Source organism: Symphalangus syndactylus, chromosome 5 (assembly GCF_028878055.3).
Source record: "Symphalangus syndactylus isolate Jambi chromosome 5, NHGRI_mSymSyn1-v2.1_pri, whole genome shotgun sequence".
Taxonomy (NCBI): domain Eukaryota; kingdom Metazoa; phylum Chordata; class Mammalia; order Primates; family Hylobatidae; genus Symphalangus; species Symphalangus syndactylus.
In genome coordinates, this window is record NC_072427.2 from 88,027,636 (window position 1) to 88,055,197 (window position 27,562).

At 49.2% G+C, this 27,562-nt stretch overlaps 1 protein-coding gene and 1 pseudogene across 4 annotated transcripts in view; one reads left to right on the forward strand and one right to left on the reverse strand.

The window, feature by feature from the left end:
- UBASH3A (ubiquitin associated and SH3 domain containing A) overlaps window positions 1–27,161 on the reverse strand; it is a 40,209-nt gene extending 13,048 nt beyond the window's left edge. For 2 of the 4 annotated variants that reach the window (XM_055279786.2, XM_055279785.2), the window contains exons 1-7: window positions 27,005–27,161; window positions 24,751–24,804; window positions 21,547–21,733; window positions 17,855–18,053; window positions 14,871–15,040; window positions 12,891–13,099; window positions 4,717–4,840 (exon numbers count right to left, since the gene is read on the reverse strand). In XM_055279786.2, coding sequence (XP_055135761.1) covers window positions 4,717–4,840; window positions 12,891–13,099; window positions 14,871–15,040; window positions 17,855–18,053; window positions 21,547–21,733; window positions 24,751–24,804; window positions 27,005–27,117 — 1,056 coding nt within the window. In that variant the 5' untranslated portion in view covers window positions 27,118–27,161. Of the gene's footprint in view, window positions 1–4,716; window positions 4,841–12,890; window positions 13,100–14,870; window positions 15,041–17,854; window positions 18,054–18,224; window positions 18,963–21,546; window positions 21,734–24,750; window positions 24,805–27,004 lie in introns of those variants that run through there. The other 2 variants (XM_063639256.1, XM_063639255.1) reach the window with 2 other exon arrangements.
- On the forward strand, window positions 13,884–13,980 carry LOC129483645 (uncharacterized; annotated as a pseudogene).
- Window positions 27,162–27,562: the final 401 nt, after the last annotated feature.

Sequence of the window (27,562 nt, forward strand, 5' to 3'; positions counted from 1 at the left end):
TACTTCTTCTTGGCATGAGACTGGCCTTGGCGGTGGCCAGCAGCTTCGAGCCAGGGACGGCAGCTCTCCGGCACCTTCCTCCCTGGCCTCAGGCAGCCCCAGGATGGCCTTGGAGACTCGCAGTCACAGGGCTCACGCTCGCCCTGTTTCTGGGGAGCCTGTGCTTTGGAGAAGTAGCCCAAAGGTCACGCTTGGGGCAGCGAGGCCGGCTATCCTTTGGGAGGGGCCTCCTCTGTGTGGGATGGTGTTGTGGGGGGCTCTGTCCTCAGGGGGCTAGGCACCCTTCTCCCCATGCTGTGCAGGGCTGATCAAGTGGAGGGACTGGCCTTGAGAGGAGCCCACTGCAAATGAGATGAAGAGAGTGTATGAGAGCTGAGGATGCCCCCCCTGGGACCAGAGAGCAGAATGCTAGGGGCCAAGCCAGCTAGAGGCCACCAGGACAGCTGCGTGGCGCATAAGCCTTGCACCAGGACACTGGAGGGAGACACCAGGCTCGGCTGCTTCCCTGGAGGGCACTATTGTGCCAGCTGACATCGGCCCTTCACCTACATTCCCAGCCACAGAGCCAGGCCCATGTTATCCAGGGGGGTCCATTTCAGAGCAAGAGGTGGGGAACCCTGCAGCAATACAGGCCCAGTGGTGCTGCCCTCTGGCACCCAGGACTCATGCCTCAACCTCCCTGTGACATGGCACCGCAGGAGGGAGCATGTCACATGCTGGGCCATGAAGCTGCAGTCCACAGCATCCCTGCTTTAGGGAGCTACAGGTCTCCCTGGGCCAAGGGATGAACATGGAAAGATGAGTCATCAACAGAGATGGTGGGGGCAGAGTGAACAGGGCCTGCCACGGGAGGTGGGCTGGGGGGCCTTCTGGGGACCAAATCCTGCCTGGAGCCGAGGCGACCAGGGATGGACAGGGTAGGGAGGACCTCTGGGCAGGAGGCAGCTCAGACAGGCGCTATCCCTGCCCTGCTCCCTCTTGGCCACACAGCTCTCTCTGGGCTAAAATGAGAGGGCGGCTCTTGTGTGTGTTTTCCTACGGAGCAGGGTAAGGAAGAGAGGTGAGGAGAGGTGAGCCTTGTCCGCATAAACCCTCATACACCAGCCCCAGCATCGCCCTGATTCCCTCCAAATCCTAGAGAGGAAAATGCAAATGCCTTTAACATCCAAACACCCTCGAGGAGGAAGGGACTCATTTTCCACCTGGCCAGTGCAGCTCATCATTCCTGTCTGGACTTGCTTCTGTGAACAGTGATCCAGTCTCAAGGGTCTGCACTAACTGGCCACTCGCTCCGGCAAGAGTGGTCCCCAGGGGTGTCCCTGAACCTTGGGAAGTGATTGGAAACTACTGGGAAGGAAGGGACACCAGAAGGTAGGGTGGGCCAATTTCACCTGCCTTGCAAGCGTTCTTGGGGTCAGCACCACGGGCAGCTCCTGCCAGATTCCCATGGATCCCTTGTGAAGTCCACACTGGCCTGGACAATGCAGACTTTCCAGCTGCTGAAATCTATCAGGACCAGACAGTTCTTGGTGGCCCTGACTACATTTGGTAGGTGCATAAACTGTGGGATTGGTGAGCCGGTGAGAACGCTTGCAGTCGCCATGCAAACACTTTCTTAGGGTCACCGGGCTGAGTCTTCAAAAAGGATGTACGGTAAGGCCAAGTGAATAGTATTGCTTTCCCTTATTGGAGAACTTCAGTCGTTTGTTTCAGGATAGAAACACGCATCTCCCGGGGAAGATCTTCAGGGGAAGGTTTGTCTTGCTGTCTTGCTCTCTTGCATGTGAAGTGTGATTATGCAGAGGTGGCCTACGCTGACACCAAGAGGCAGCACCCACCGCCCCTATCCCAGAATGAATATTAAAACATCCTAGCCCATTCTCCTGTAGAGAGCTGATCTGCAAGTAGATTGCAAAGCATGCATGCACATGGAACCTCATTCTGCCTAGTAACAAAGTCCCTGAAGTTTTCAACTTGTGGGCTGAAGTTTTGGATTTGGGGTATTTTCTTCCTGGAAGAGCTCAGAGCATTTTAAATGTTCTTCTATGGAGCTTTGCCACAGGAATATGATGATAAAGCAAAAGAAAGCCCGGTGGGGAGTGGAACGGACCAACCCCTGGGATCTGTGGAATGAGGCAGGGCTGCACCAATTCTCTAGACAGAAGGTGCTGCATTGGTGTCCTGGGGCTGCCATAACAGGCTGGGTGGTGCAAAGCAACAGACATTTATTCTCTCACAGCTCTGGAGGCTGGAAGTCCAAAGTCAAGGTGTTGGCAGGGCCATGCTCTCTCTGAGGTTCTAGGGGAGAATTTATTCTTTGCTTCTTCCAGCTTCTGGTGGCCCCAGGTGTTCTTTGGCTTGTGGCCACATTGATCCAGTCTCTGCCTCTGTGGCTGCATGGCCTCCTCTGCTGCTGTATCAGATCCCCTCTGCTTTTCTCTCGTTAGCACACTCGTGACGGGGTTTAGGGCCCTCCTGGGTAACCCAGGATCATTTCCCCATTTCAAGACCCTCCACTCAATCCCATCTGCAGAAACTCTTTTTCCTAACAAGGTCACATGCACAGGTTCCCGGGCTTAGGGCATCATCTCTGGGGCCATGATTCTACCAGACCTGTGGCCAGTTGTCTTTTCTTACTATAGGGAAGGGGTGATATCCCTATAGAGAAGACCATGTGAGGGGGGCCAGTTCACAGGCAGACGCATGTTCTGTTTTCAGCCATTGAAAGCATGGTTTAGACACAGGCTGAGCTATGAGCGGAGACTTCCGTTCCAGGCTCTCCCCCTACCCCATACCTGGGTACTTCTCCACAGTACCCAGGTATTGGGTCAAATGTTATTTTAGATGTCACTGTGAAGGTATTTTTTTAAAATGAGATTAATATTTAAGTCACTAGGCTGAGTCAAACAGAGACCACCCTCCAGATGATGGGGCTGTTGGACTCCATGGTGCTGGCTCAATCTTTTTAAATAGCTCAAAGTCCTTATTTAAAACATTTAAAGATTTTTAAATCAGCTTTTTAAATCCCCAGGCCACAGCCCTGGGGAGTCTCAGCTCTCCCAAGTCTGGGCCTTTCTCACATGGTGAATGCTGATCGCCATTTCACATGGACCCAGCTTCAGAGACACATTCTTGATTTCTCAAGAAAAGACCTCCTCACCTAGCCACCAAGGCTGCAAAGACCTGCCAAGGCCACTTAGCTTTGGGCTGATTTGCACCAGTTGCCACAAGGTGCAAATGGCGACAGGGACGCTGTGTGTGGGTTGACTGTTTAGCTTCCACAGCAGAACTTTGCTCTCCCACAGTCTTGGAGGCTGGAGGTCAGAGATGACGTTGCTGCCAGGGCTGGTTCCTTTTGAGGACTCTCTCTGGGGCTTGCCGGTGGTGTCCCCTCCCTGTGTCCTCACAGGGCCATCCCTCTTGTGTGTCTGTTTCCTCATCCCCTCTTCTTATATGGGCAGAGCTCAGATTGGATCAGATTGCATCACCTGTGTTACCTCATTTAGCCTTAAATACCTCTTTAAAGGCCTTGTCTACAAATACAATCACATTCAGTGGGACTGGGGGTTAGGACTTCAAGACAGGAATTTTGGAGGCACACAATTCAATCCGTAACAGAGGGTGAGCGTTGACCTTAGGGTGAGCCAGTGACAAGTCCCGGCAAGAGCCTTCCTTTGGTTGTTCTGGAGATTTATGGACCAGGCACCAGGCTGGGCGCTGGGGACTAGGGAATAAGCCAGGCTACTGCGACCCCACCCTCTGGGCACAATAGTTTCTCCGCACCAGGGGCCTGGCTGTGGTGGGCACTGGATGGCCCATCTCATATAATCCTCCCAACAACCTGATGGGAGGGTGGTTAGGAGTCTGTGTGCTCTCTGACAAGCTTCGTAGCCTCCACGAGCCCCAGTTTTCAGATCTGTAAAATGGGTAGGGGGCAGGAATAGTGCCTCCTGTGTCGATTGGGGATAGCAGGGCACAGGTGGACGAATTTGGGAAGAACAAGGACAGAGAGGCATTTCCACTACTGTGGCAACCAGACAAAGGCCAGCAGCAGGTTCAGCCCCTTCTTGAGGGCTCCTCTGTAAGGAGTGTGGAGCTTCAGATCACAGGACAGGGATCAGGGATGCGATGTCATTTGTTTGCCTTCAGGGAGGGGCTGCCTGCTCCTTGGTGTCCCTGCCTGGCAGCCTGCACTCCTGGATGTGTCCCATGAGGGTGGTTGGCTTGGGGTGCCCTGTTGTGCCCTGGACCCTGGCCTGAGTCTGCTGACCCCCAGGTTATAGAGAGTTTTGCCTCAAAAGATGAGGGGCCAAGGCACCGGGGCAGGTGACATCTTGGGGGCCGCTTGGCTCATGAGTGAGGGAATGGGATGAGAACTGAGGATTCAGGGCAGTGCTGCGTCCCTGCCTCTTCCTTGCCCCGTGTGCTAGTGCCATGACTGAAGCTGCCTTGAGGAGATCAAGGTGGGGCACTCTGCCATGGAGGGGTGGCTCCCTGTCTGCCCAGAGCAGACAGACCAGGGCAGGACCCCCTGGCACCTCAGCACCGGTGGGAGGCCCCCTTGCTGACCCACACCTGGGTCTGTGCTCTAGGGCAGCAGGGAGGATGTGTCTGTGGAACAAAAACTACACCTACGAAGCTGCGTCCACCATGAAGTTAATACAAAGTGTGGTTTTGCTTAGTTTACTTAAAAGAAAAAAGGGAATGTTCTATTACCTGCAAGGCCTGTAAGCTGCTAAGACTCCTTGCGGTGTGTGGAAGAAATTCCCCGCTGCACCTGCTGCTGGCTTCACCATCCTTTCTGGAGTTCAGGTCCGTGGCTAGACTGAAGGTGTACATCCTGCGGGGGAAGGAAAGCACGGCTTGAACAGAGGTGAGACCATGTTGTTGCCATGGAGACCCAGCATCTGGTCATGTATGTACTTGAGAATGTCCGGGACAACCTCAGCAGAAAGGTTCCCATGAACACAGAATGAAGTAGCGTGTGCAAAGTGCTCAGGACTCAGGAAGTGTGGATAATGTGGTTGTTTTATTACAATGATCACCGTCTATGATGGATAATTTTATATGTCAGCGTGGCTAGGCCATAGTACCCAGGTATTGGGCCAAATGTTATTTTAGATGTCACCATGAAGGTATTTTTTCAGATTAACATTTAAGCCACTAGGCTGAGTAAAGCAGAGACCACCCTCCAGATGATGGGGCTGTTGGACTCCATGGTGCTGGCTCAATCTTTTTAAATAGCTGAAAGTCCTTATTAAAAACATTTAAACCTTTTTAAATCAGAAAATGGTCCTTGAATGTCTCGACGCATCACTGTGGGTGGGTCTCATCCAACCAGTTGAAGGCCTTAAGAGAAAGCGAACTGGGGTCCCATGAGGAAGGGGAAATCCGGCCTCCAGACCACCTTTGGACTTGAGCTGTAACCTCAACACTTCCCAGGGTCTCCCATCTGCCAGCCTGCCCTGCAAATTGTGGACTTGCCAGGCTCACAGTCTTGAACCAATTCCTTCAACTAGATCTCTCTCTCTCTCTCTTTCTCTCTCGATCACTCTCTGTCTCTCTGTCTTTGTCTCTGGGGAATCCTGACTAATACACCATCCCCTTTGATCCACTCTGGGAAGAACTGACACACCGCCACAGTTGACTGTTCTCAGCCATGCACAGGCATGTTTCTATTTATCCAGCCCATTTGCAAATGTTTGCATTTCTCCCATACAGGTCTCAAGTCCCCACATTCTCATAAAACCAGCAGTAGCTCCCACGCCTCCACTGAGACCCGTCCAGAGCCAGGAAGGGCATCTTTTCTTCTGCATCTCAGCACCTGCGTTGCACCTGATCTTCTCACACTATTGCCTGCCCTGTCTCCATCTATAAACTGTGGCAGGTCCAGGCCAATTTACTCTGCATCTTCTCAAGCTGTCAGATGCCAGTAGATAGGAAACCACACTTGAGTTGATCCTAAGTAGACCAAGAATATAGATAGTCTCATTGGAACAATCGACAGTTTCCTCTTCAAATTAACATGCTCAGAGCGAGGCACAATTCATAGCCCCACATTAGCACAGGAAATGTTGGTTGGTTTCCCCTTCCTGAGGGCAAGGTGAGGGCACCCACACCCTCCCTGCGGCTCGCTCTGCAGACAGTAAGGCTTTGCTATCAACTGATGACATCTGTGAGGTTTACAGAGAGAAACGGAGTGCATTTTGCTAGTCTTTCAAATGAAATACGATCAAGATTACGCTGTGAACATGGGTGATGGAAGGAGAAAGAAAAGAGCTTAGCATTTTCACATTTCCATTTTTCTCTTTAACTTAAGAGAGCCTCTTGATGGTAACTTACACCATGAAACAGATGTGTTTGAATTCTCCCTGGTTCTTAAAAGGACATAGCTGCCACTGGGGTTGCATCACTATGTCCCTGTGTTCATTTCCTGGGGCAGCCATAACAAAGTCCCACAGCTGAGCGGCTTCAACGACAGCCACAGATGCCCTCGCAGTCCTGGAGGCTGCGAGTCTCAGGTCAAGCCATCGTTGAGGCTGGTGTCTCTTGAGGCCTTTCTCCTTGGCTTGTAGACAGGTACCTTCTCCTCGTGTCCTCACAGGCTGTCCCTCTGTGTGTGTCTGTGTCCTCATTTCTTCTTATAAGGACACAAGATATATTGGATCAGGGCCCACTCTAATGCCCTCATTTGAACGTAGTCACCTCTTTAAAGACCCTGTCTCCAAATAAGGTCACATTCTGAGGTGTTAGGGGTCAGGACCTCCACATATGGATGTTGGCAGGATGCAATTTAGCCCTTAATTGTACCTTTCTTATGTCTGAGATATTTGCTGTAAACTTGCTCTGAGGTTTTTGAAGTGATCTGCTGTGTCTGTCTTCAGTGTTGGGAATGTCCTCATCTTGACTGGGGGATGGCACTTATTCTCCCGAGCCGTCACACTCAAGCCCCCCGTTCTTTGTCCCACAGGGGCGCTCCCTCTGCTCTCCTGTACAGAGGATTGGAAGCTGCTGTGGTTTGTGAATATGGTCCTCCATCACCAGTCTCTCCAGGCCATCTCTGATCTTCAAAGCAGTGGACAAACATCATAGTGTGATTTTGTGGTAGATAAGTCCAAAGAATCCCTGCACTGTCCGGCACGGAGGCTGAGGCTGGGGTCGTTATAGTGGTGATGGGTGACTGATGTGTTAATTGACAGGTACTACACGTCAGAGCTGCAGACTCGTACCTGGAAAGGTGCTCTCTGTGGCGGGCAGGGGGATTCCCGCTGGTGCGCCTGCAGGTCTGTTTCCAGGCACTCTAACGCCAGCGGTTCTGCTGCTTGGATCGCACAAGTGTGAGTCCTGACCAGGGCTCGTAGGAAGTAATTATTCAACATCCGCACAGCTATCTGTCAGTCCATGGGTCAGTTGGCCTCTGGACATTGCAGTCTGACCCCATTTTCCACTAATGAATATGTCAGTGATGTGTGGAGACATTCAAGGATCATTTTCTGATTTTGAAAGCTTTAGATGTTTAATAAGGACTTTTAGCAGTTTGAAAAGATTTAGCCAGCACAGTGGAGTCCAGCAGCTCCCATCATCTGCCTCACTGGCTCATAAGCACAGATCACAGCTTGTCAGGGTGTCTTGCTGCTCCCCCAGCCACAATGAGGGTGCTTCCAAAGCAGGACCAATCAGACAACCCACAGCACCTAGCCCAGTGCTTATTTCTCTTTCTTTTCATTGCAATTTTCGTTAATACTGATTAATTCTCAAGAGAAAGTTCCTCTGGAAAGAATAGTCCCAGAAATGTCAGGCATAAAAGCTGGAATGGTTACGTTGATGGCAGGTGTCTAATGTATTAATTGTGAAGTGAAACGTATCATAGCCGCTGACTCATCTTCTGCAGTCTTTGGGGTTCCTCTGCGACAGTGAAACTCTCCCTTCCTGGGCAGACAGCGAAGGACATGCTGAATGATGCAGGGCCACAGGGGAGCCCCAACCCTCCTGAAATTGAGATGGTTAGTTACGGTATAGCCAGCATCTCCTCTCTATTCCTTAAACTGTTGATTGGATCAGGTGATGAACTGAGCTTGCAAGAGAGCAAGAGCTTCCTTGATTGTGCAACGTCACCCGGCCTCCTGGGCCCAAGTCTTCTCAGCTCTCAAGCAGGGGAGTTGCCTTCGGTTATCTCTACAATCCCTTGTGGCACCCACATCCTGTGATTTTGATGTGGCCCCTGGACCCACGGACATGTCTATGTCAGCAAATTGTGTTTCTCCTGAACCGCTGGTCTGCACGCGTCTGGGATGGTCATGACTGTTGGTTGAACGTGTGTCCGTTTTCTCATTGGATGTGGGAAAGCTCGGAGCTGGGAGCTCACAGTGCACGCCATGGTGCGGACAAACCTCAGCCCTGGCTTTGTCTAGCTTTTCCACCTTTACTCTCCCTTTGACTCAGCTTTCTTATATTCTCTTCTTGAAATTTAAAATGGATTAATTTATGTTTTGAGTAAGTAATGCATTTATATGCTTCATACATTTAAACATTATGAAATGATCGTGTTTGAAAAGACTCCCTCCCATTTCTGTTCCATTCTCCTGGCTCCCACTCCCAACACCCACCGGTAACCATGGTTAGAAGTTTCTAGACATTCTCCCTTCCAGGGAAACTTTAGGCATACACATGTACAGAAATACATACTGTGCACATGTATTTACAGACAGTTATGTGTTTCTCTCCCCTTCCCCCACAAGTATATCATGCCATACACATCGTTCTGCAACTTATTTTTTTCATTTATCAGTAAATCTTGCATATTTTTTCAAATCAATATATACAATTCTCTCTTTTAATTATTTTAAAGCTGCAAATATTTTACTGTATGGATGTGTCATAATTTAATTTATGGACTTATTTTTAAATTTTAATGATCTCTTCTATAGGCAGTTGAGGTCATAGTTGAAAGCCCAAGCATGGGATTAGGTATAAGACTGGAATCCAGCTTCCTCTGCTCACTTGCTGTGTGAACATAAGCAAGTGAGTTGGTCTGTTTGTGTCTCAGTTTCATCAACTATAAAATGGAGCAATAAAAGTGCCTATCCCGGGGGTATTGGAGAAGTAAATCAGTTACTAAGGGAAACGCATGGCACAGTGCCAGACACATGGGGTGATGTTAGTGCGCAAAGCTATAGGACATCTCTTAAGCTGCCTTAAAATAGAGTTAAGTGGATTAGGAGTCAACACATCAATAAATAAAGACATGTGACTACGGCTGCATTTTTCATCCCATATTTGCGTTTTGTGGTCCTCAGTTCTTATTCATTTAGGGTAAGAAGTTAAATGGTCTCAAGAGAAGATGATATGGAATGTCATGTATGCACAGCTGTGGGGCTTTGGCTGGAATCTGCTCTCTTTGAGTGTCAAGTGGCTATTATGTTTAGTGGGGGAGCCCAGGGACATAGGTGCTGTCCCTGGCTCGTTATACAAATCTCAGTGTATGAATAATTAGCAAAAAGAAATATAACACCTAAAGAAATCAGCCATAGTCACCAAATCTCCTTTCATAAATATTTCAGACAATACTTCCATTATTTTTACTACTATTTCTTGCAAATTCTAATCATTTCACCACGAGCTTCTGTCAGGTACTATTAAACCATCTTTTCTTTTCTTTTTTGGGGGATTTGGATAAAAATGACCAATATGCAATCATTTATTTCAGCTCTTCAAAATATATTCTTTCTTAATTTACTCAAAATGCTAGTCTTATTAGATATCCATATAGCCTCTGACAATTTTTAAGTAGCTTTTAATGACTACTCAAATAAAATGTCACAATTTTTATAGTTTTGCCTTGTGTATGAACCTCATTAGGAAGGGTGCAGAAAATAATTCCCTGGATGTATAGATGCTGGAAATAGATGTCCACAGCAAATGTCCAGCACAGATCTGAAAATCTGTAGATTCAGTAGATGCTGATACATCTGTGTTCAGCTTAATGATTTATTTGTCGGGGTGGTGGTGGGGAACCCTAGAGAAGCTGTGGAGCATTTTAGGAGAGAATTAAACAAGTGAGTGAAATATAAAATGGTTTTAAGGCCTCCTGCCTGGAGACAGAGGGATGGCCATGATGGTGCTTTTCCAGGCTCTCTTCCCCAGCCACACAGCTCTGAAGGTGCCAGGAAGCTCAGAACCACAACATAGGGTTTTTCTGTGTATTTCTGCCCTTCTCCTCCCACTTTCATCATTCAGTTGTTCCAACCATCAGTCTTGACACCTGCGAGAGCTCCACCCCAACATGCACGCCCATGAGGCTGAGCAGCTTTTCTCTTTTTTCACCATGTGTACTCTGACCTCTGCCTGCTCTCTCCACTCTCCTAACTGGAACCTGGGAGAAGAGAGTGAAAAAGCTCACGAGAGCCACCTTAACACTTTGCAATGGCTTTACGGTGTGGCAACTTGGCCAGACTGAACGACAGTTCCTAGACTTCCTTTTCAGCACATGTCTGATCAGGGTGGGCTACAAGAGGCATTCTCATGAGAGCTGGAGGATGGAAGGGAAGCAGTAGTCATCCTAAGCATCACACACAGCCTTCCCAGCTATCCCATCAAATGCTAGTCTAGGTGCTGCTGGAAGGAGATTTTACAAATGTGACTAGAACCCCTAATCAGTTGAACTTAAATTAATCAAAGCAAGGTTATTCTGAGCAGGCCTGACTTATGCAGTTGGAAGGCATTTTTTAAAAACTCAGGCTTTCCTCACACTCAGAGACTTCAATAGCAGCTGTGTCTGTGACTGCTCTCCCATCACCCGGGTGGTCCTTCCAACTGCCACATGTGGACAACAGGCTTCAGCTTGCCCATGGGTTTTCAGCCTGAGTAGGACCCTCCCTTCCTGCCTCTCTACCCTTGCTTAGCTAGCCCCAGTAATTCCATAAGGCAATTCATTGTAGTAAATCAATATAGATGTGTCTATACATATATACCTTTCCATATATATATGTGTGTGATACATGTGTATATAATATAAAATATTATGTATGTACAGTCAGCCCTTTGTATCTGGAGGTTCTGCATTTGTGGATTCAACCAACTGCAGGCCAAAAATATTCAAAAAATTAATCGATAAAAAATAGCAATACAATGTAAAAAAATACAAACAAAAAACAATACTGTATAACAACTATTTGCATAGTATTTATATTGTATTACATATCACAAGTAATCTAGAGATGATTTAAAGGATACAGGGTGAGGTGCATAAGTTGCATGTAAATACTACAGCATTTTATATCGGGGACTTGAAAACATGAGGATTTGCGTATCTCTGGGGGTCCTGGAACCACTCCCTTGCAGATTGCAAGGGACAACTGTACATATATTTGTATGTATTATATATTGTATGAAAGTGGCTGGTTCTGCATCTCTGGTTAAACTTTTACTAAATTTGGTATCAGGAATGGGGTGCTGTTCTAACAAACAGGGGATGCTCTTCAACTTCAGATGGGGTTACGTTCCAACAAACCCATCATACATTGAAAATGCGTTTAATGCACAGCTTAACCTACTGAACATCGCAGCTTGGCCTAGCTTACCTTAAACACGCTCAGAACACTTACAGTAGCCTATGATAGGGCGGAATAATCTAACACAAAGCCAATTTTATAATCAAGTGTTGAGTATCCCATGTAATTTGTTAAATGTTGGACTGAAAGTGTAGCACAGAATGACTGTATGGGCACTTGAAGCACAGTTTCTATTGAACTCATATCACTTTCGTACCATTATGAAATCCTAAGCCGAACCATTGTAAGTTGGAAAACTTCTGAACTTAAAATGTGGAAACAACTTTGGGACTTGGCAGTGAGTAGAGGGTAACAGACTTTTGAGTAGCACGGCAGAGAAAGCCCAAATCACCATGAACAGATTGCTAGCGGAAATAGGGATGCTAAAGGTGAATCCTCTGGGGAGAACTCAGAAAGGAATGCGACATGTGTTCCAGGAAATCGGAGCAAGGAGGATCCTTCCCATGTGTGCCAGAGAGTTTAATGAAATTGTCCATGGAGAGCAGGACTTGTAAGTGATGATGTTGGTCACATAGCTAAGGCTGTTTCCAAACAAAGTGTCAAGTGTATCACCTGGTTTCTTCATGTCATTTATAGTGAAGCAGGAGAGGAAAGAGATAAATTGAGGGAAGAACACTGAACAAAAAAGAACCAGTATCCAATGATTCTGAAAACCCTTAGCCTCACCAGATGATGCTAAAGGTGCTAAAATTAAGAGATTCTTCAGCTGATGAAGAAGCAACTCACCAGGAGCCCTACAGCTTCAAGGAAATCACTTCCACCAACAACTGTGTATGCTCAGGCGAGGGCGCGAAGCCTCAGCGGGGAGCCCAGCCCTGGCAGGCACCTTGATTACAGCCTTGAGACCCCGAGCTGAGGACCCAGTGGAGCTGGACTCTGACTCTCAACCCATAAATACAATAAGATAATAATTGCACTTTGTTTTAGTGGTAATTTATTACACAGTCATAGAAAACTAATAATACGCCCTAGGACTTTACAGTTCATACATGGAGCAGAAGAATAAATAAATCCAAGCTCAGGACCTCTGAGTATAATTTATTATGTTTGTGATAAGGAAGTAGTATTTTGCAATAATTTGGGGATTACCATCTCAAATTACTCTAATGCAGAGTAATTCATTCTTTTTTGAATGTTATCGTCAGAAAACCATGGATGAACCAAGATGTTTACTATATACCTGCAGGAATAATTTTGCCAGCATAGAGAATGCAATTTTACCAATAATGGAATGGCCTAGAAGCACACTATTTGCAGGTGGGCACTCTCACACAGTAACACAGAGAGAGATGACAGGGCTGCAGCCAGAGGAACACTCACCTGTGCTTAACCCACGTGTCAGACTCGCTGGCTCGATCCGTGTAGTTTTCTGGCAGGAAGCCCTGGCAGCCCGTCCGCTGTGAGATCCCAATCACCCAGCCCTCGCTGGCTTCGTCCTGCTGCGTGGGGTCCACAAAGATGTAGTCACCAGGACTTAGTGTCAGCTCATCCACGTTCTGGGGTTTGTACTGGAATAGGGCTCTCAGGGTCTAGAAAAGAGGCAAGGGGTTTCATGTCTCAAGCAAAGATTTACATTGGAAAATGGCAGCAATAGGAGGCCTATCACCTGCCACCTCCTGCTTTCTGCACCTCCAATGTATTCTGTGTCTCCAAGACACCATCCAAAGCTTTGTCTGGCAATATATAGCATAGAATATAACAAAACTCAGCATAGAATTATTTGGATAGATTTGGAAATACATTTTGGGGCCAGGCGCAGTGGCTCATGCCTGTAATCCCAGCACTTTGGAAGGCCGAGGTGGGTGGCTCACAGGGTCAGGAGTTTGAGACCAGCCTGGCCAATACGGTGAAACCCCATTTCTACAAAAAATACAAAAATTAGCCGGGCATGGTGGCGGTTGCCTGTAGTCCCAGCTACTTGGGAAGCTGAGGCAGGAGAATCACTTGAACCCGGGAGGCGGAGGTTGCAGTGAGCCCAGATCGCTCCACTGCACTTCACCCTGGGCGACAGGGTGAGACTCCCTCTCAAAAAAAAAAAAAAAAGAAATACATTTTGGGATCTATCCATCATCCATCCATCTAGGTACTTTTTTTGTCTACAAAAGATCTGAAGGCATAAGCAGACTTTCACATCCGCCTTCCTCGGTGTGAGGTTATTGACACCTTCTCATATGATACAGAACATGGTGGATTCATTCACACATGCTCTCTGGGTCTGAAAGGAGCATCACACACTTCGTTTCTAAACCCATCAATTCATGGGCAGGAAGTCCCAGAATGAGGTTTCACTCAAATCATTCTTTAAAGTGAATTGTGCTCACTTTGGCAGCACATATAACTAAAATTGGAACAATATAGAGAAGATTAGCATGGGCCCTACATTTAAAAAATAAATAAATAAAAAAGAATTAATAAGCAAAACATGTATTCATAGATCTTTACAATATCCTTTCCTTTCTGTCTTTTTTTTTTTTTTTTTTTTTTGCCAGTCTCGCTCTGTTGCCCAGGCTGGAGTGTAATGGCACGATCTCCACTCACTGCAACCTCCACCTCCCAGGTTCAAGTGATTCTCCTGCCTCAGCCTCCCGAGTAGCTGGGATTACAGGTTCGTGCCATCACGCCCAGCTAATTTTTTGTATTTTTAGTAGAGACAGGGTTTTTCCCTGTTGCCCAGGCTGGTCTCGAACACCTGACCTCAAGTGATCCACCTGCCTCGGCCTCCCAAAGTGCTGGGATTTTAGGCGTGAGCCACCTCACTCGGCTTCCTTTTCTAATATTGGAAATGCCTCTATTTTGTTTTGAAATGTCTGTGCATCGCTAACTCACATATAAAAGAATGCTGGTTATAAATTGCCCAAGAAAGAGAATGGCTTTAGAGAAGCAATAGACATTTTCCTTGCTACTAACATGTCTCCCTTGGAGGGCTCCAGGGGGTACGTGCTGTCAGGTGAGTGGCGGTTCATTCATCTGCTTCTTTTTTTGAGACATCTTGCTCTGTCGCCCAGGCTGGAGTGCGGTGGCGCGATCTCGGCTCACTGCAACCTCCATATCCCGGGTTCACGCCATTCTCCTGCCTCAGCCTCCTGAGTAGCTGGGACTACAGGTGCCCGCCACCGCGCCCGGCTAATTTTTTGTATTTTTAGTAGAGATGGGGTTTCACCATGTTAGTCAGGATGGTCTCGATCTCCTGACCTCGTGATCCACCCGCCTCGGCCTCCCAAAGTGCTGGGATTACAGGCGTGAGCCACCGCGCCCGGCCCATTCATCTGCTTCTTGTGAGCCCCTGCTCGGCTCTCTCACCTGGTAGTGCACAAAGCGCATGTCCCGGGAGTAGAGCGCTGCGGTCCACTGGCAGCTGTGGCCCAGGGGGATGGCTCTGGCCAGCTGCTCCAGCGCCCTCTGGTGGTGGGGGTAGAACTTGTGGGCCAAGGTCAGATGCAGCTGCTTGGTGCAAGGCTTCACAGAGCAGTCTGTGAAATCAGGGAAACACAGAGGGTGCCAGGGCACCGTTACCTAAATGCTTCCTTCCTCCGACCTCCGTGCTTCCTCAACAAGGCAAGGGCTCTCAGAACTCAGAGCTCGTTTGGCCCGCTCAGAACTCACATCATAAAGGAGATGGCTGGATCCCTGCAGATTTTTCCAGGAAGTAGAAAAGAGGAGGATATGGAGATGTGGGTTCAGGGTCTTGGGGGCCTATCAGTTTGCAGGCTAGCTGCCCGAATGCACGATTCAGATGCACAGAGTAAAACAGCTGCTCCATTCCCCGGGGGGTGCACGTTACCCAGTGGCCTGGACTTGCAGGCCCGAGCTCCAGTTCAATGGCTTTTTGTTTAATTGTAGAGTTTCAAGAAGAAAACTCTTTAGGCAACAAAACTATAAAACACACAGTGTCTTTAAGGTTCACCTTGTTTTGGTGAAGCAGGAAGTCCTGGGAGTGGCTGAGCCTCAGGTCTTTTTGGGTGTCCTCTGCCCCTGTGGCCCTAGCCCTCCCTGGTCCTGCAAGGGGCTCTTGGGTCAGTGAGCAGAGCAGCTGGCATCACTGAAGCAGCCAGGATCTGATTTCAGTTGAGCCACAAAGTATTTTATGTCCTAGGGAGGCGGTCTGTGTCTTGATGGGAACAACACAAACTTTGGTGTTTGGATAGACCTAGTTTTAGGCTGCACTATGCCTCCTTTTGCAGGGTGACCTTGACCGAGCCTCTGGGCCTGGCCCAATTTCTGCTTCAGCAGCATTTGCTGGAGGATGGCAGCACCTGCTCGCCAAGGCTGCAGTGGGAAATCAGCCTCCTAACCTAAAGTTTCCTGCTAGAGACGCTGTGTTGGTGCACAGAGGTCCCCTGCCCCCACTCCACGGCAAGGCACTTACAAACAGGATCTGCTCACCCCCTAAAAAAGGTCAAGGGTGATGCAAACCTTTCCCTGGAGCCCCGAAGTTGGGGCCCACTGCTGTCTCCCACGTGAGAGGTGAGCCTTTAGAGGCAAATGGGAAGCTCCCACGGTCTCTAGGAAAGCCGGGGCGCTGAGGCTGCGCAGCCCAGAGCGGCGTGAGCATGTAGGTGGTGGGGAAATTCCTTTTCTGACTTTTGTTTTTAGCAGTCGGGGAGGACCGCCTTGCCACGTGAGTGAGTGTGGCCTGGGAAAGACCCACTGCAGGTTGCTGACGTCAGAGTGAGTCACACCGACTTCTGAACGGGCCCTTGCGTTTCCTTCTCTCTGCAGACCTGTGCCTATGGGCACGTTTCACTGGGGAGGGCCAATGCGGGCAGGGGACCTCATGCATTTGCCCCAAGAGGGACCTCAGCCACTTCAGAGCAGTGACTGGTCACTCATCACTGAGAGAGGCCCCTCCACCCCCTCGGTGTCAGGCTGAGAGCATGGGCCATGGAAGGGCAGGACACAGCCTGCTCAGGGTCAGGGCGTGGATGTGAGGTCAACGCTGGCTCCCACAGGAAGTGGCACTGCCCAGCATGAACCCAGGCTGCATGGAGCAGGACAGAGCTGGGTTCAGGTCCGAGCTCCACAAGCCTGGTTAGGGGACTAGATTGATTTCAAACAACAGAAATTTATTCTCTCCCATTTCTGGAGACTAGAGTTTCAAAATCAAGGTGTTGGCAGGGCTGCGCTCTCCCTGGGAGTGAGTTGACTAATCCACAAAGACCGGGGGCGACTTTCTAATTATCCAGCAGATTCGATCTCCAGACTCACAAGCTGCCATCCAAGTGGAAGCCCAGGATTCACGGATGGATTTACAGGCCGGGATCTGTGTTTCATACACGTCTGAGCACAGAGACAGACACACTCCCAGAGAGAGAAAGTGGAGAGCCCTCCCACCAAGGCACCGCAGCCTCCTCAGATTTTAGAGTCGGCAAATCACGGCAATACCGAGTGCCTTCTGTGTCCTGGGAACTATGGCGGGATGGGCCACAGACTCAGGCAACATTGTTCTTGAAGAGTGAGAGCCCTCATTGTTTTGTAGAGAAAGAAAAAGAGACAGAGAGAGTGGACATGACTTGGTTAAGGTCACGCCACTCATCAGGGACACGGAAAAAAATCACATCTTCTGACGTCAAGTCCACAATCCTTTCCACTAAACCCCAGTGGCAGCCTTGGTCTCCAGACCAGGGCTGGTGTTTGGGGAGAAGGGAATTTTGATGATTCTCAATATGAGTCTAAATAATCTTTCCCCAGAGAGGCCAAGGAGAGGGCACTAAGCTCATACTGAAAATACAGAAATAAGTCACGTAGGACTTGTGTGTCTCCCACTCAAGGCCGGGGTGGGGAGGCCCTGACTCCCTGTGTGCACCAGCCTCCAACCCCATCACGGCCACCCACTCAGGCTTGATGCTTTCCACACCCTTCTGGGGCACTTTCCCAGGCTGTTGGCATATAGCTAAGCATTTTGAAAACCACATAATGAGAACGTAAGGCTATTCCTGCCTAAAGAGAAGACCAAAGCTGGTCCGGAAGCTTTCTAACAGCTTTTACATTGTTGAAGGATGTAGTGGCTCACGAAGGGGGATCAAGTTAAATTGTTCAGCCTCAGGTTAAGGCCATGTCCAGGCACCTGGCTGAAAAGCCAGAAGTGGGAAACGGAAGTGCCTGGGTGAGGGCAGGTGCAGCCACTGAGCCAGGAAGAAAGCCCACCCAGCCATCCCACCATTGCTGTTGGGCTCTGCTCCTGGAACCCACCCACTGCATCCATGTGCCGGGGGCTAGTCCCTGCCACAGAGGGCTCACTCACTGTGAATCTGGCCCTGTGTTTGCAACCGGCCAGGGCTGCCCACCTGCTAAGAGAGATGCTTCCGTGGCGAAGGTCATGGCGAATTCCCGGATGACGTCTGCGGGGCTGCCATTGACGAAGAAGCCGAGGTAGCTGACAGAGGAGTGGAGAGCCAGGGGCACGGCTGTGGGGAAGGAGCTCAGGAGCCTGTCTCCAGCTCTCTTCAGCGCCTCGTACAGGCACTCCACCTTCTGGTCTTCACACTAAGGGGACAGAGACAGAGCCTGTGTTTCCACACCTCTCATCAGAAGTCATCTATTAATTTAATTAATAACAATCAGGCAGCAATTAAAGTGAGACTCTTTTCTGTTCAAAGCACTGTAACATAATTTATCGCGTCCCTGTTTGCCTGGGGTTATGGATTTGTTCTATACCTGGACTTCAGTTTTTTCAAATATTTCAGGGAAGTTTCTTTGCAGGATGGAGTCTCCTTTAGGTGCCCAGGTTGGAAATGCTCTGGTCCTTGAACTGCATCCCCTCCCTCCATGGCACGTGCTCATCACCTGCCAGGCCCTTTCTTCAGTCCCATGGCCCACTGCTTTGCTCAGGTTTGCATGATTTGGCTTCTGGAGGTTTCTAGCAGACTCCAAGGCTGCCCAGGCACTGCTCAGAGCCTGCAGTGAGGGGGACTCAGCTGCACTTCCAGCTGCGGGGCCGCCCTCTTGTCCACGGCTGAGCCCTGAGTGGGGTTCCACAGGGGACTCCTCTAAGGCACTGAGGCTCTGCCTGCCTCCAACCCTCTCCTCCTCTTTTGCCTTCACCAGCAGTCTCTCCCCTGAGTGTCTCCTGCACTGAGAATTCTGCCTTGGGGTGTGCTCCCTGGAGGACCTGAGCCTGCACAGCCCCTGGCCCAGCCTCTCTGATGCCCCCTGAGTGGCTGCAGGACCCTCTTTCTGATGCAGCTCCCACCCGTGAGGCCGCAGGCTCTCTGTCACCTGGAGAATCCCTCAGGCCCACGGAGCCCGACAGGTGCTGGCCCGACAGCCTTGCCCATGGGGCTCCCACCCCCATCCTCCAGCCAGACGCAGCCTCTCCTGACATCTGGGCTTGGTGGCTTGGTGTTGCCTACCGCCCCGGGCAGGCTGCTTCCTGGGCTTGAAGACCTTCCCAGTGTCATTGGCCACATCGGACCACAGGGGAAACCCAGACACCACATCCTCCTGGCGGGAGATGGCCTGATCCCTTCTCTTCCCAGGACCGGGCTGCCCTCGGAATTTCCCACAGTGCTTCTTACAAGCCCAAGTATGAAGCCAGATCACAGTGTTTAATGCAGCTTCCATCTCCCTGTGGACAGGCTGGCCTGACATTCCTCCCTGTCTGTTTTCTCTGCAGCCCTCAACGGCACTCAACACAAAACCATCCAGTGAACTCATGTCCATTCCTGAATCCATCTCACATTGTGTTTCTTGGCCTCAGATATGTAATTTTCAAGAATAGTAATGTTATAAATGTAGCCGTGATCAATATCACACTTCAGAAGATTAGTGTTTTCATTTTACAGCATCAAAGGTACACAGTGAGTCTCTGTTATGCTCTTCTGCCTGCGAGGGGAGCTCCAGTAACCACGGCCAGGCCAGACCTGGGGTGGGGGACTGGGAGGAGCTAATGACAGAGGGAGGTGTGTGAGTGTGTGTGTGTCTGCATATGTCTACATGTGTGTGTGTCTGTGTGTGTGTCTGCATATGCGTATGTCTGTGTCTGTGTGTCTGTGTATGCCTACGTGTGTGTCTGTGTGTATGCATGCGTGTATCTGTGTGCATATGTGTGTATGTGGTGCTTATGTGTGTGTGTCTGCGTATGTCTATGTGTGTCTGTGTGTCTGTGTATGTCTATATGTGTGTCTGTGTGTATGCATGCGTGTATCTGTGTGCATATGTGTGTATGTGGTGCTTATGTGTGTGTGTCTACGTATGTCGACGTGTGTCTGTGTGTCTGTGTATGTCTATATGTGTGTGTGTATGCATGTGTGTATCTGTGCATATGTGTGTATGTGGTGCTTATGTGTGTGTCTGTGTGTGTGCATGGTCTATGTATGTGCATGTATGTGCATGTCTGTGCATGTGTGTGTATCTAATGTGTGTCTCTGTGTGTGTCTGTGTGTGTCTATGTGCATGTATCTGTGTATTCCTGTGTGTGTATATCTGTGTGTATCTGTGTGCATGTGTACCTATGTACATGTATGTGTGTATGTGTCTATCTGTGTGTGTCTGTGTATGTCTGTATCCATGTATGCATGTATATATGTGTGTGTCTGTGTGTATCTGTGTGTCTGTGTGTGTCTGTATGCATGTATGTGTGTATATCTGTGTGTGCCATGTGTACATCTCTGTGTCTATCTGTGTGTGTCTGTGTGTCTATATCTGTGTATGTCTATGCATGTATGTGTGTGTATCTGTGTGCATGTGTCAGTCTCTGTGTCAATCTGTGTGTGTCTGTGTGTGAGCTATGTGTGTGTCTCTGTGTCAATCTGTGTGTGTCTATGTGTGTGAGCTATGTGTGTGTCTCTGTGTCTATCTGTGTGTGTGTGTGCTTGCACCTCAGTGGGCTGGGGAAAGAGCGGGGGGCCAAGGCCTACTCTGATTTCTGAGCTGTGTCACATGGCTTGGGCTGCCTTGCCTTTCCCCGTTAGCTCCAGAGGGTGAGCCAGAAGGGAGTCAGCTTGTCACAAGTGCCATTGATGTCGATGTAGGGTGAAACTCTCTCGGTTTTTCTGGGGCTTTCCCAGTCTTAGTTCTGTGCTCTGGGGATCCCTGCAAGTCTCGGGCAACCCGGGGTGGTGGTTGGAGGCTTTGGAAGGTGCTGCTTCTCCTGGGACATCTTCCAGAAATCTTTTCCCTTCAGAGATTTGCATTCCTCCTTTCCATCCAGCACCGAGGGGCCTGGTGTTGGAATGGAGGGTTCCTTGGGCCCTGATGGAATTCCTTGAAATGGGTGGAACAAATCAGTTTGCCAACAGCAGAGTTGGGGCCAGGCCGCGGTAGCGGAAGTGGGTGTGCCCTTCCTCAAGCCCCTCTAGCGGAGCTGAGGACGGCAGTGGCTGTCTGTCCCTCCCTTCTCCTTCTTTTCTCCTGAGCAGCTCCCACATCCTTCTTGTCTTCCCGGTGCCCCTGTAGAGCTGCCCGCTGGGCCATTGTGTGCAGCTGTGGAGCTACCCACTGGGCCATTTTTTTCTGAATCAGACGGCTGGTCCCTGAGACAGGGAAAAGTTCTGCATTTGGGGGTAGCCAACAATCACCCATCCTTGAGTTGACTCACCACACATTTTGGAAGCGCAAACTCTGTTTTAGGGGCTGTGCTAGTTTCTGGGGGTGCAAAGATGAATGAGGCATCTGCCTTCCCTTGAGGGACTCGGTCTGGTGAGGGATGCGGTGCTGCACCAGACACATGGCCCATATGATACAAAGTGCCACTAGACACGTGAACAAGAAAATGGGCAGCAACTCCTTTTGCCTAGGGAGCTGGAGAAGACTCAAAAAGGGGAGAGGATAAATGAGTTGGGTTCTGAAGGATGAATAGGAGTTGACCAGATGAAGGCAAAGAGGAAAATAAAGGACAGCTCATATGAAGGTGCCAGCTAATGATGCAGTTCTGGACCATCCCATTTAAATAAGTCAACTTTGTCCCATCATGTCCTAGTTAGCACAGAAAAATGCCTCCAGCTGCCGTGAGCATTGAAGGCACACTGGGTTGACTCACCGTGAAGAAGTCACAGAGTGTCACGTGTGGGAAGACTTCATGGGCTCTGTTCTTTGCACACTGGCGCTTGCTCTCTCTCCAGAACTCCTGAAGTTTTTCCAGCAGAGGCCCCGTTGGACAGAGGAAAAGGGCATACTCCTGGGGGATGGGGTCGTCTAGGGAAGGGTCATTGCAATGATCGTGCAGCCTGCAACAGAGAGCAAACCAGCTTCACCCACTGTCACAACAAAAAGAGTTTTCCCCTTTGAGGACACACAACAGAATGACAATGATAGCAATGCAGAATTATAGGGCACACTGAACACATCATATATGCTCATGACATAAATTAATCTCACAGCCATCCTACCGGTGGGAGGCATAGCAGCAGAGCTGTGTGTGGCACAGACCTGGTTAGTGTCTGTCCTGCTCTCAGACCCACCTTAGTCTGATTCCAAAGTCCAAGGTGGAAAAAATGAAAGAAAGTTGACAGCAAGACCTAAAACCTGGTCTTCAAATGATCTGTGGGCCCAGCATCTCCTTGATGGTGTGGGAAAATTTTGTGGAAAAACCTCACATTCGTATTTTACCTCAAACTTCAAATTACATATAAAAACCAAAACCAAAAACCTAGACAAAATTTAGGTAGCTATTGCGTTTCTTTAGATTCAGTTATTTTATCTTATTTTATTTTGTTTTTGAGATGGAGTCTTGCTCTGTCGCCCAGGCTGGAGTGCAGTGGCACAATCTCAGCTCACTGCAACCTCCACCTCTCAGGTTCAAGTGATTTTTCTGCCTCAGCCTCCTGAGTGGCTGGGATTTCAGGCAGACAGTTATTTTAAATTAAAGGAAAAACGATGTATGACCCAACATAGGAGTTCATTGTCACTAACAATAAAAATGGAAATAAAATAGCTCCGAGGCAGCATTTTTCTCATCTGTCAAGTTCACAAAGATTTTTTTACTAAAAAGGATAAAAGTTCTGCTTAATGTGTGAAAGGTGCAGCAGGACTTAAGGACAGACCTTTCAACTTTTACGTGAAGCAATTTGCCAATAGGTATCGAGAGTCTTAAAATGCCCGCACTCTTTGAACTAATAATTCTACTTCCAGAAATTTCTCCCGAGGAAAGAGCACAAAGTACTGTATAGGCAAAACTTTACCTGTGAAACATTTATTTAGGGTTATTTAGAAGAAAGTTATTTAGAAGAAAGTTACAAGGTTATTTAGGGTTATTTAGAAGAAAGAAGAAAAACTCCATAACTGATAGCAAATCTATTTATCGTGCATTCATTAGAAATCATGGTTTGGAAGAATTTCTAATTACTCAGCAAAGTGCCTGTGATATAATTTTCAATTTAGAAAGTAGTATTCAATCACTAGAGGAAACAGAACTTATGCAAGACCATATTCTCTTCAATAAAAATCACAGAGGAAGTTACCTCTCCTCTCCATCGTGGTTCCCACCCTCCCCCTTTCCAGGGTTCACCCAGAGGGTGAAGCTGCTTTGTCTTCTCCCAGAAATTTAAGTAATGGACTTAGAGATAGCACTTGTTTTTCATAAATCATAAGCTGTTATTCAAATTATTCTACCACTGGCATTTTTCCTCTACCATGTCTTTTCAATTAATCCCTGTTGATACACACATGTCTAGTGAAGTTTGTCAGCGCGAATTTGTTAAAGGCTGTGTAATAATTCATCGTATACATATGCAGTGTTGCACTTGTTCATTCCCGCATTGATGAACATCTAAATTATTTTATTTTAAAACCATTTCATAACCCTGTAATCAAGATCTTTGTACACGTCTCTTTAGGCTCTTGCATTTCTCCAGGGAATCTGCTTAGATGCACGACAGAGGCTGGGGGGCTGTGCACATTGCCAAGGTTGGCAGATACCCAGCACTGCCTTCTTCAGTGACACCAGTGACGTGTGAGGCCCCCACTTCCCTCACCCTCATCAACACTTGGAGTTCCCTTGTTTGCTCTAATGATATCTTAATTTGCACCACCTCCCTGGTTACTAGTGAGAGGTTGGGGTGCTCTTGACTGAGTCTAGGGGACCCCATTGCCTCCCTGTTTTTTGATGGGGTTCCTAGTCTTATTGACCGGGTTGCAATGGGCAGGTGCCGGCCATGCCCCTCACAGCAGTGGGCTTGTTTCTGATCCAAAATTGGCAACTGGCTTTAGTGGAGTCTGTGAAGGGGTTGCCCATTTTGCCCGTGGCCTATACTTTCTGGAGGAGGAGGGGGCATCCCATTGGGAACACTGCATGTTCAGAGACCCAGGATCAGTATCTGCCCTCCTGCTTTGGGGAGGGCACTCCAGCCTCCCGGGACCTGGTTTTTGTTGTTTGATTTTCCCTGTGGCTATCTCAGGGCAGAGGATGAAGGACTCCCCACAGCACATCCAGGTGGGAGAGGGTTTTAGAGAAACGGTGGCCCTCCTCTCCATCCCCAGAGTAGAGAACAGGCCCATGGCACTGGGTGGCTTGCAGAATCACTCACGCAGCTGATACCTGGTGAGGTCACCTGGAATCAGAGCCCTCACCCGACCTACACACCTGGTGCCCTTAGAGGGCTTCATGACCTCCAGTAAACTCCCTTCCCCTCAGAGGCAGCCTGAGAGCATGATGGCCACTAGTTTCTATCAGCAAAGATGTCAATTATGTCTCGAATCTTTCCATCAATAAACACAAACATCCTCCTGTCTATGTCAATCTTATCCATCGCAGTAGGCAGTTGAGGAGGACTTAATCAAACACAAGTGTGTAAAATCCCAGCCTACTCTTCAATTACTCAAATAGGTTGAATATCAGCAGTACAAATATAAAACCCAAATGTTACCATTTTTAACCTGATTACTTTATTCTAACAATTACCCTCATTTACGTGCTTATCACAACACAACAATTATGTCTTCCCCATTTACTCAACAAAGCACATGAACCTGTTCTTCTTAGCAGTCAAATTGGATTGAATCAGGTTTGTAAGTGAAGAAAGCCTTGTTCAAAGTTCTCTCTTTCTCTTTCCATGGTTAACCAAAGCCCTGTGCCCCTCCCTCAGTGCACTATGGGTAGGCAGGGAGGTTATTTTGTTTCACTTCCGTAGTGACCCCATCCCACCCAGAGGCGCCCGGCTCTTCCTGGCGTCAACCCTGGTGGGAGGGAGTTGCACAGGGCATTCAGCCCAAACGCCCCTGGGTCTACAGGAGCAGCTGCACTCACCAGGCCAAGGCCTCTTCCGCCGTCTTCCTCCCTGTGGCTGCCAACGCTTTCAGCCTGCAGAAGAGCAGACACAGGCACAGAGTCACGTCGCCCATTCTTGGGAAAAGGGTCAGAGAGGCAGGGTGTAGCCTTGCACACCCAGGATCTTTGGGAGGTGCTCTGAAGAGGTCCTGATGCTGAACTTCCAGCTGGAAGTTCCAGTGCCTGTCCCCTGAGTGCTGCCATCATGGTTTTGGACAATGCTGACCAGCTAGCACCTCCCCCTCGCTTTCCTTCCCTGGCTACCCGCTTCAGCCCTTGGCACGGGGTCTCAGTGCCGAGGACCTGACCTCTGCCCGCTCCTGCAATCCCTCTCCCTGGCCTGCCCCTCCCCACTGCCTAGAGCAAATGGACCCACCTTGTGGAACGTGCCCCCGGCTTGAACACACGCTTTCCTCGCCCCAGCATCAGCAACTCTGATCCCCAGGCTCGCCTCCCACACCTCTCTGCTGGGAAACAGCCCTTTCCAAAGCACCCAGGCAGGCACTTGTCACGGCTCACACAGTCCCTTTGCATCCGTGGCTCTCCCCTGCTAGACCAAGAGCTCCCTGAACGCAGGGCTGAGTCTTATGCATCACGGTAACCCAGGACGTAGGTACATTGCATTGAATTGGGCAGAACTGGATCAAATGAAACAGAATGGAATATAGCTAAGGTAATTTATCAGGAATGCTGACTGGAAACAGCGGGCGTCCATGAGGAACCCACCACGTGATGCCGGATGCTGCTATTCGGGTGGGCACCGATGGGGCTGTGGCCACCTGGAGAGGTTTGAATGAGGCAGCCTTGGTGCAGGGCCCTTACTTTGAGGTGCTCTGGTGTGGGGAAATTAACACACATTTCTCTTCCTCCAACATGTGCTTAATGTTTAAACTGGAAGGAATTTTGAGTAGAAGTCCATGCTACAGGTTTAGTAGTAAAATCCAGTGTGGACTCCTTCAAAGGCATGGAGAGCTGGTTCGAGTCCCACCTCCGCCACTAATCCACTCTCTGGGCCCAGTGTCCTGCCTGCACTGGGTGGCGAGCAGTGGACAAAAGCTGCCTTGTCTGCGCTGCCTGGGCGGTGCCTGGTGGCCGCCCTGCACACGACTGACCCCACTCCCCATTCAAAGGGCCCTGGCTTAGCTTGAACATAACAGTGATGACAAAGCCCTGACTTGGGGAGAAGAAAGGGGTTTATCTAGCTTCAAAGTTACTTCAACCAATTTGGCCAAGCTTTTGTTATAGTGTGGAAGGAAAGTTTAGCTCCTTCCCCAACCCAAAGTTACCTAAAATGTGTTTCTGATACATTTTTCCATGTGAAAAAATGAATAGGTCAGATCTAAGGCACTGGCTTGCCATGAAAGCTGTGACCCAATGTTGCTGTGGTGTCCTCCCTCTCCGAGAGCGGTAACTCTGAAGGCTGAGCTCTTCCACATGCAGGCCTTTCCCTTGGGTCAGCAGGGTCGCGCTCACACTGTGTCTGAAGTTTCCTACCCATTTGTTTCGTTATCAGACACTCAAGGGATTCTCCCTGAGGACAAGTGGCTTTCCCCGGGCAGCGTGGAAGCACAGCCCTGCTGACAGTTGGTCCCAGTGTTAGAAACTCAGCGGGCTTTGGGGCCTTTCACGTTAGAGTTTGAACATCTTGAAATGCCACCTTCAGAGTCACTGAGCTGCACACAAAGAGATTAGGACCAGGCCCCAAGCTCCTCCAAACCCCCAAAACGGGGCACCCGGAGTAACACATGGCTTCTGATTTTCACAAATTTCAGGGTCCCCCAATCAGCCAACAACAGAGCTGGTCTTTAAAAGGTCAAGAATATCAGGGGTATTCTTTTGCCTCCCTGGGCCACACATAAAATACACTAACACTAATAATAGCTAATGAGCTAAAAAAAAAAAAACCTCATAATATTTTAAGAAAGTTTACCAATTTGTGTTGGGCAGCCAACACAAATTGAACAGGGCAGCCTTAGGAGGCTGAGGTGGGATGATGGCTTAAACCCAAAGCTGTCCTGGGCCACACGTGGGTTGGACAAGCTTGGTCAAGATCACCTCATTTACGAAAAGCAGAAGAGGGCCCTGTGAAGAGGCAGTGTCTCACCCTGCAAGGTGGTGCACTGCTTTGACAGGAAGCTGTACCCTACACCCCTGCAGCTCCATGCCGGAGGCCGCAGCAGGGTCTGGCTCCAGCCCCACTGGCTGGGCCCCAGGGTCTCTGGGCAGTACTCACGCGGTGTGCACCGGGAAGCCCATGGCCAGGAGGGGCTCCAGGAGCAAGGGGCTGCTGCGGCCCTTGAGCTTGTTGGAGACCTTGGCGTAGAGCTGCGTCTCCCCCGCTGCCATCTCTTCCTGCCCGCAGGCCAAGAAGCTCGCCTGCGCACAGAAATGAGGAGATAAAGCAAGAGGGGGAGAGGCAAGGCTGAGGCTGTGAAGAAAAACCTCAAGCTCTTTTTGATCTTTCTGACAAAAGTTGATATCCTGTTTGCATGAGATATCGGTCTTCAGAATTCTGTTTGCAGGATGCTGGGTGCAGCGTCCACCAATCCTAACTGTTTCCACCACGGGGGTTGGAGGCTAAAGGTCCAACTGAGCCCCTGCATGGGATCAGCCTCTATAGGGACTTGGCTAGTATTTGGGAGCAAGAATGTGTGAGAGCATGGGGGAAGGAAGTGGAGGAGAAATCAGGGAATGAGTTCCCTCCTGGATCCTGCTGGCCCCCTGCCCTGACCCACCCTGGATCCCAGTCTCCTTGTCTGTGAACAAGACATTAAACCCCACTCTATCTATT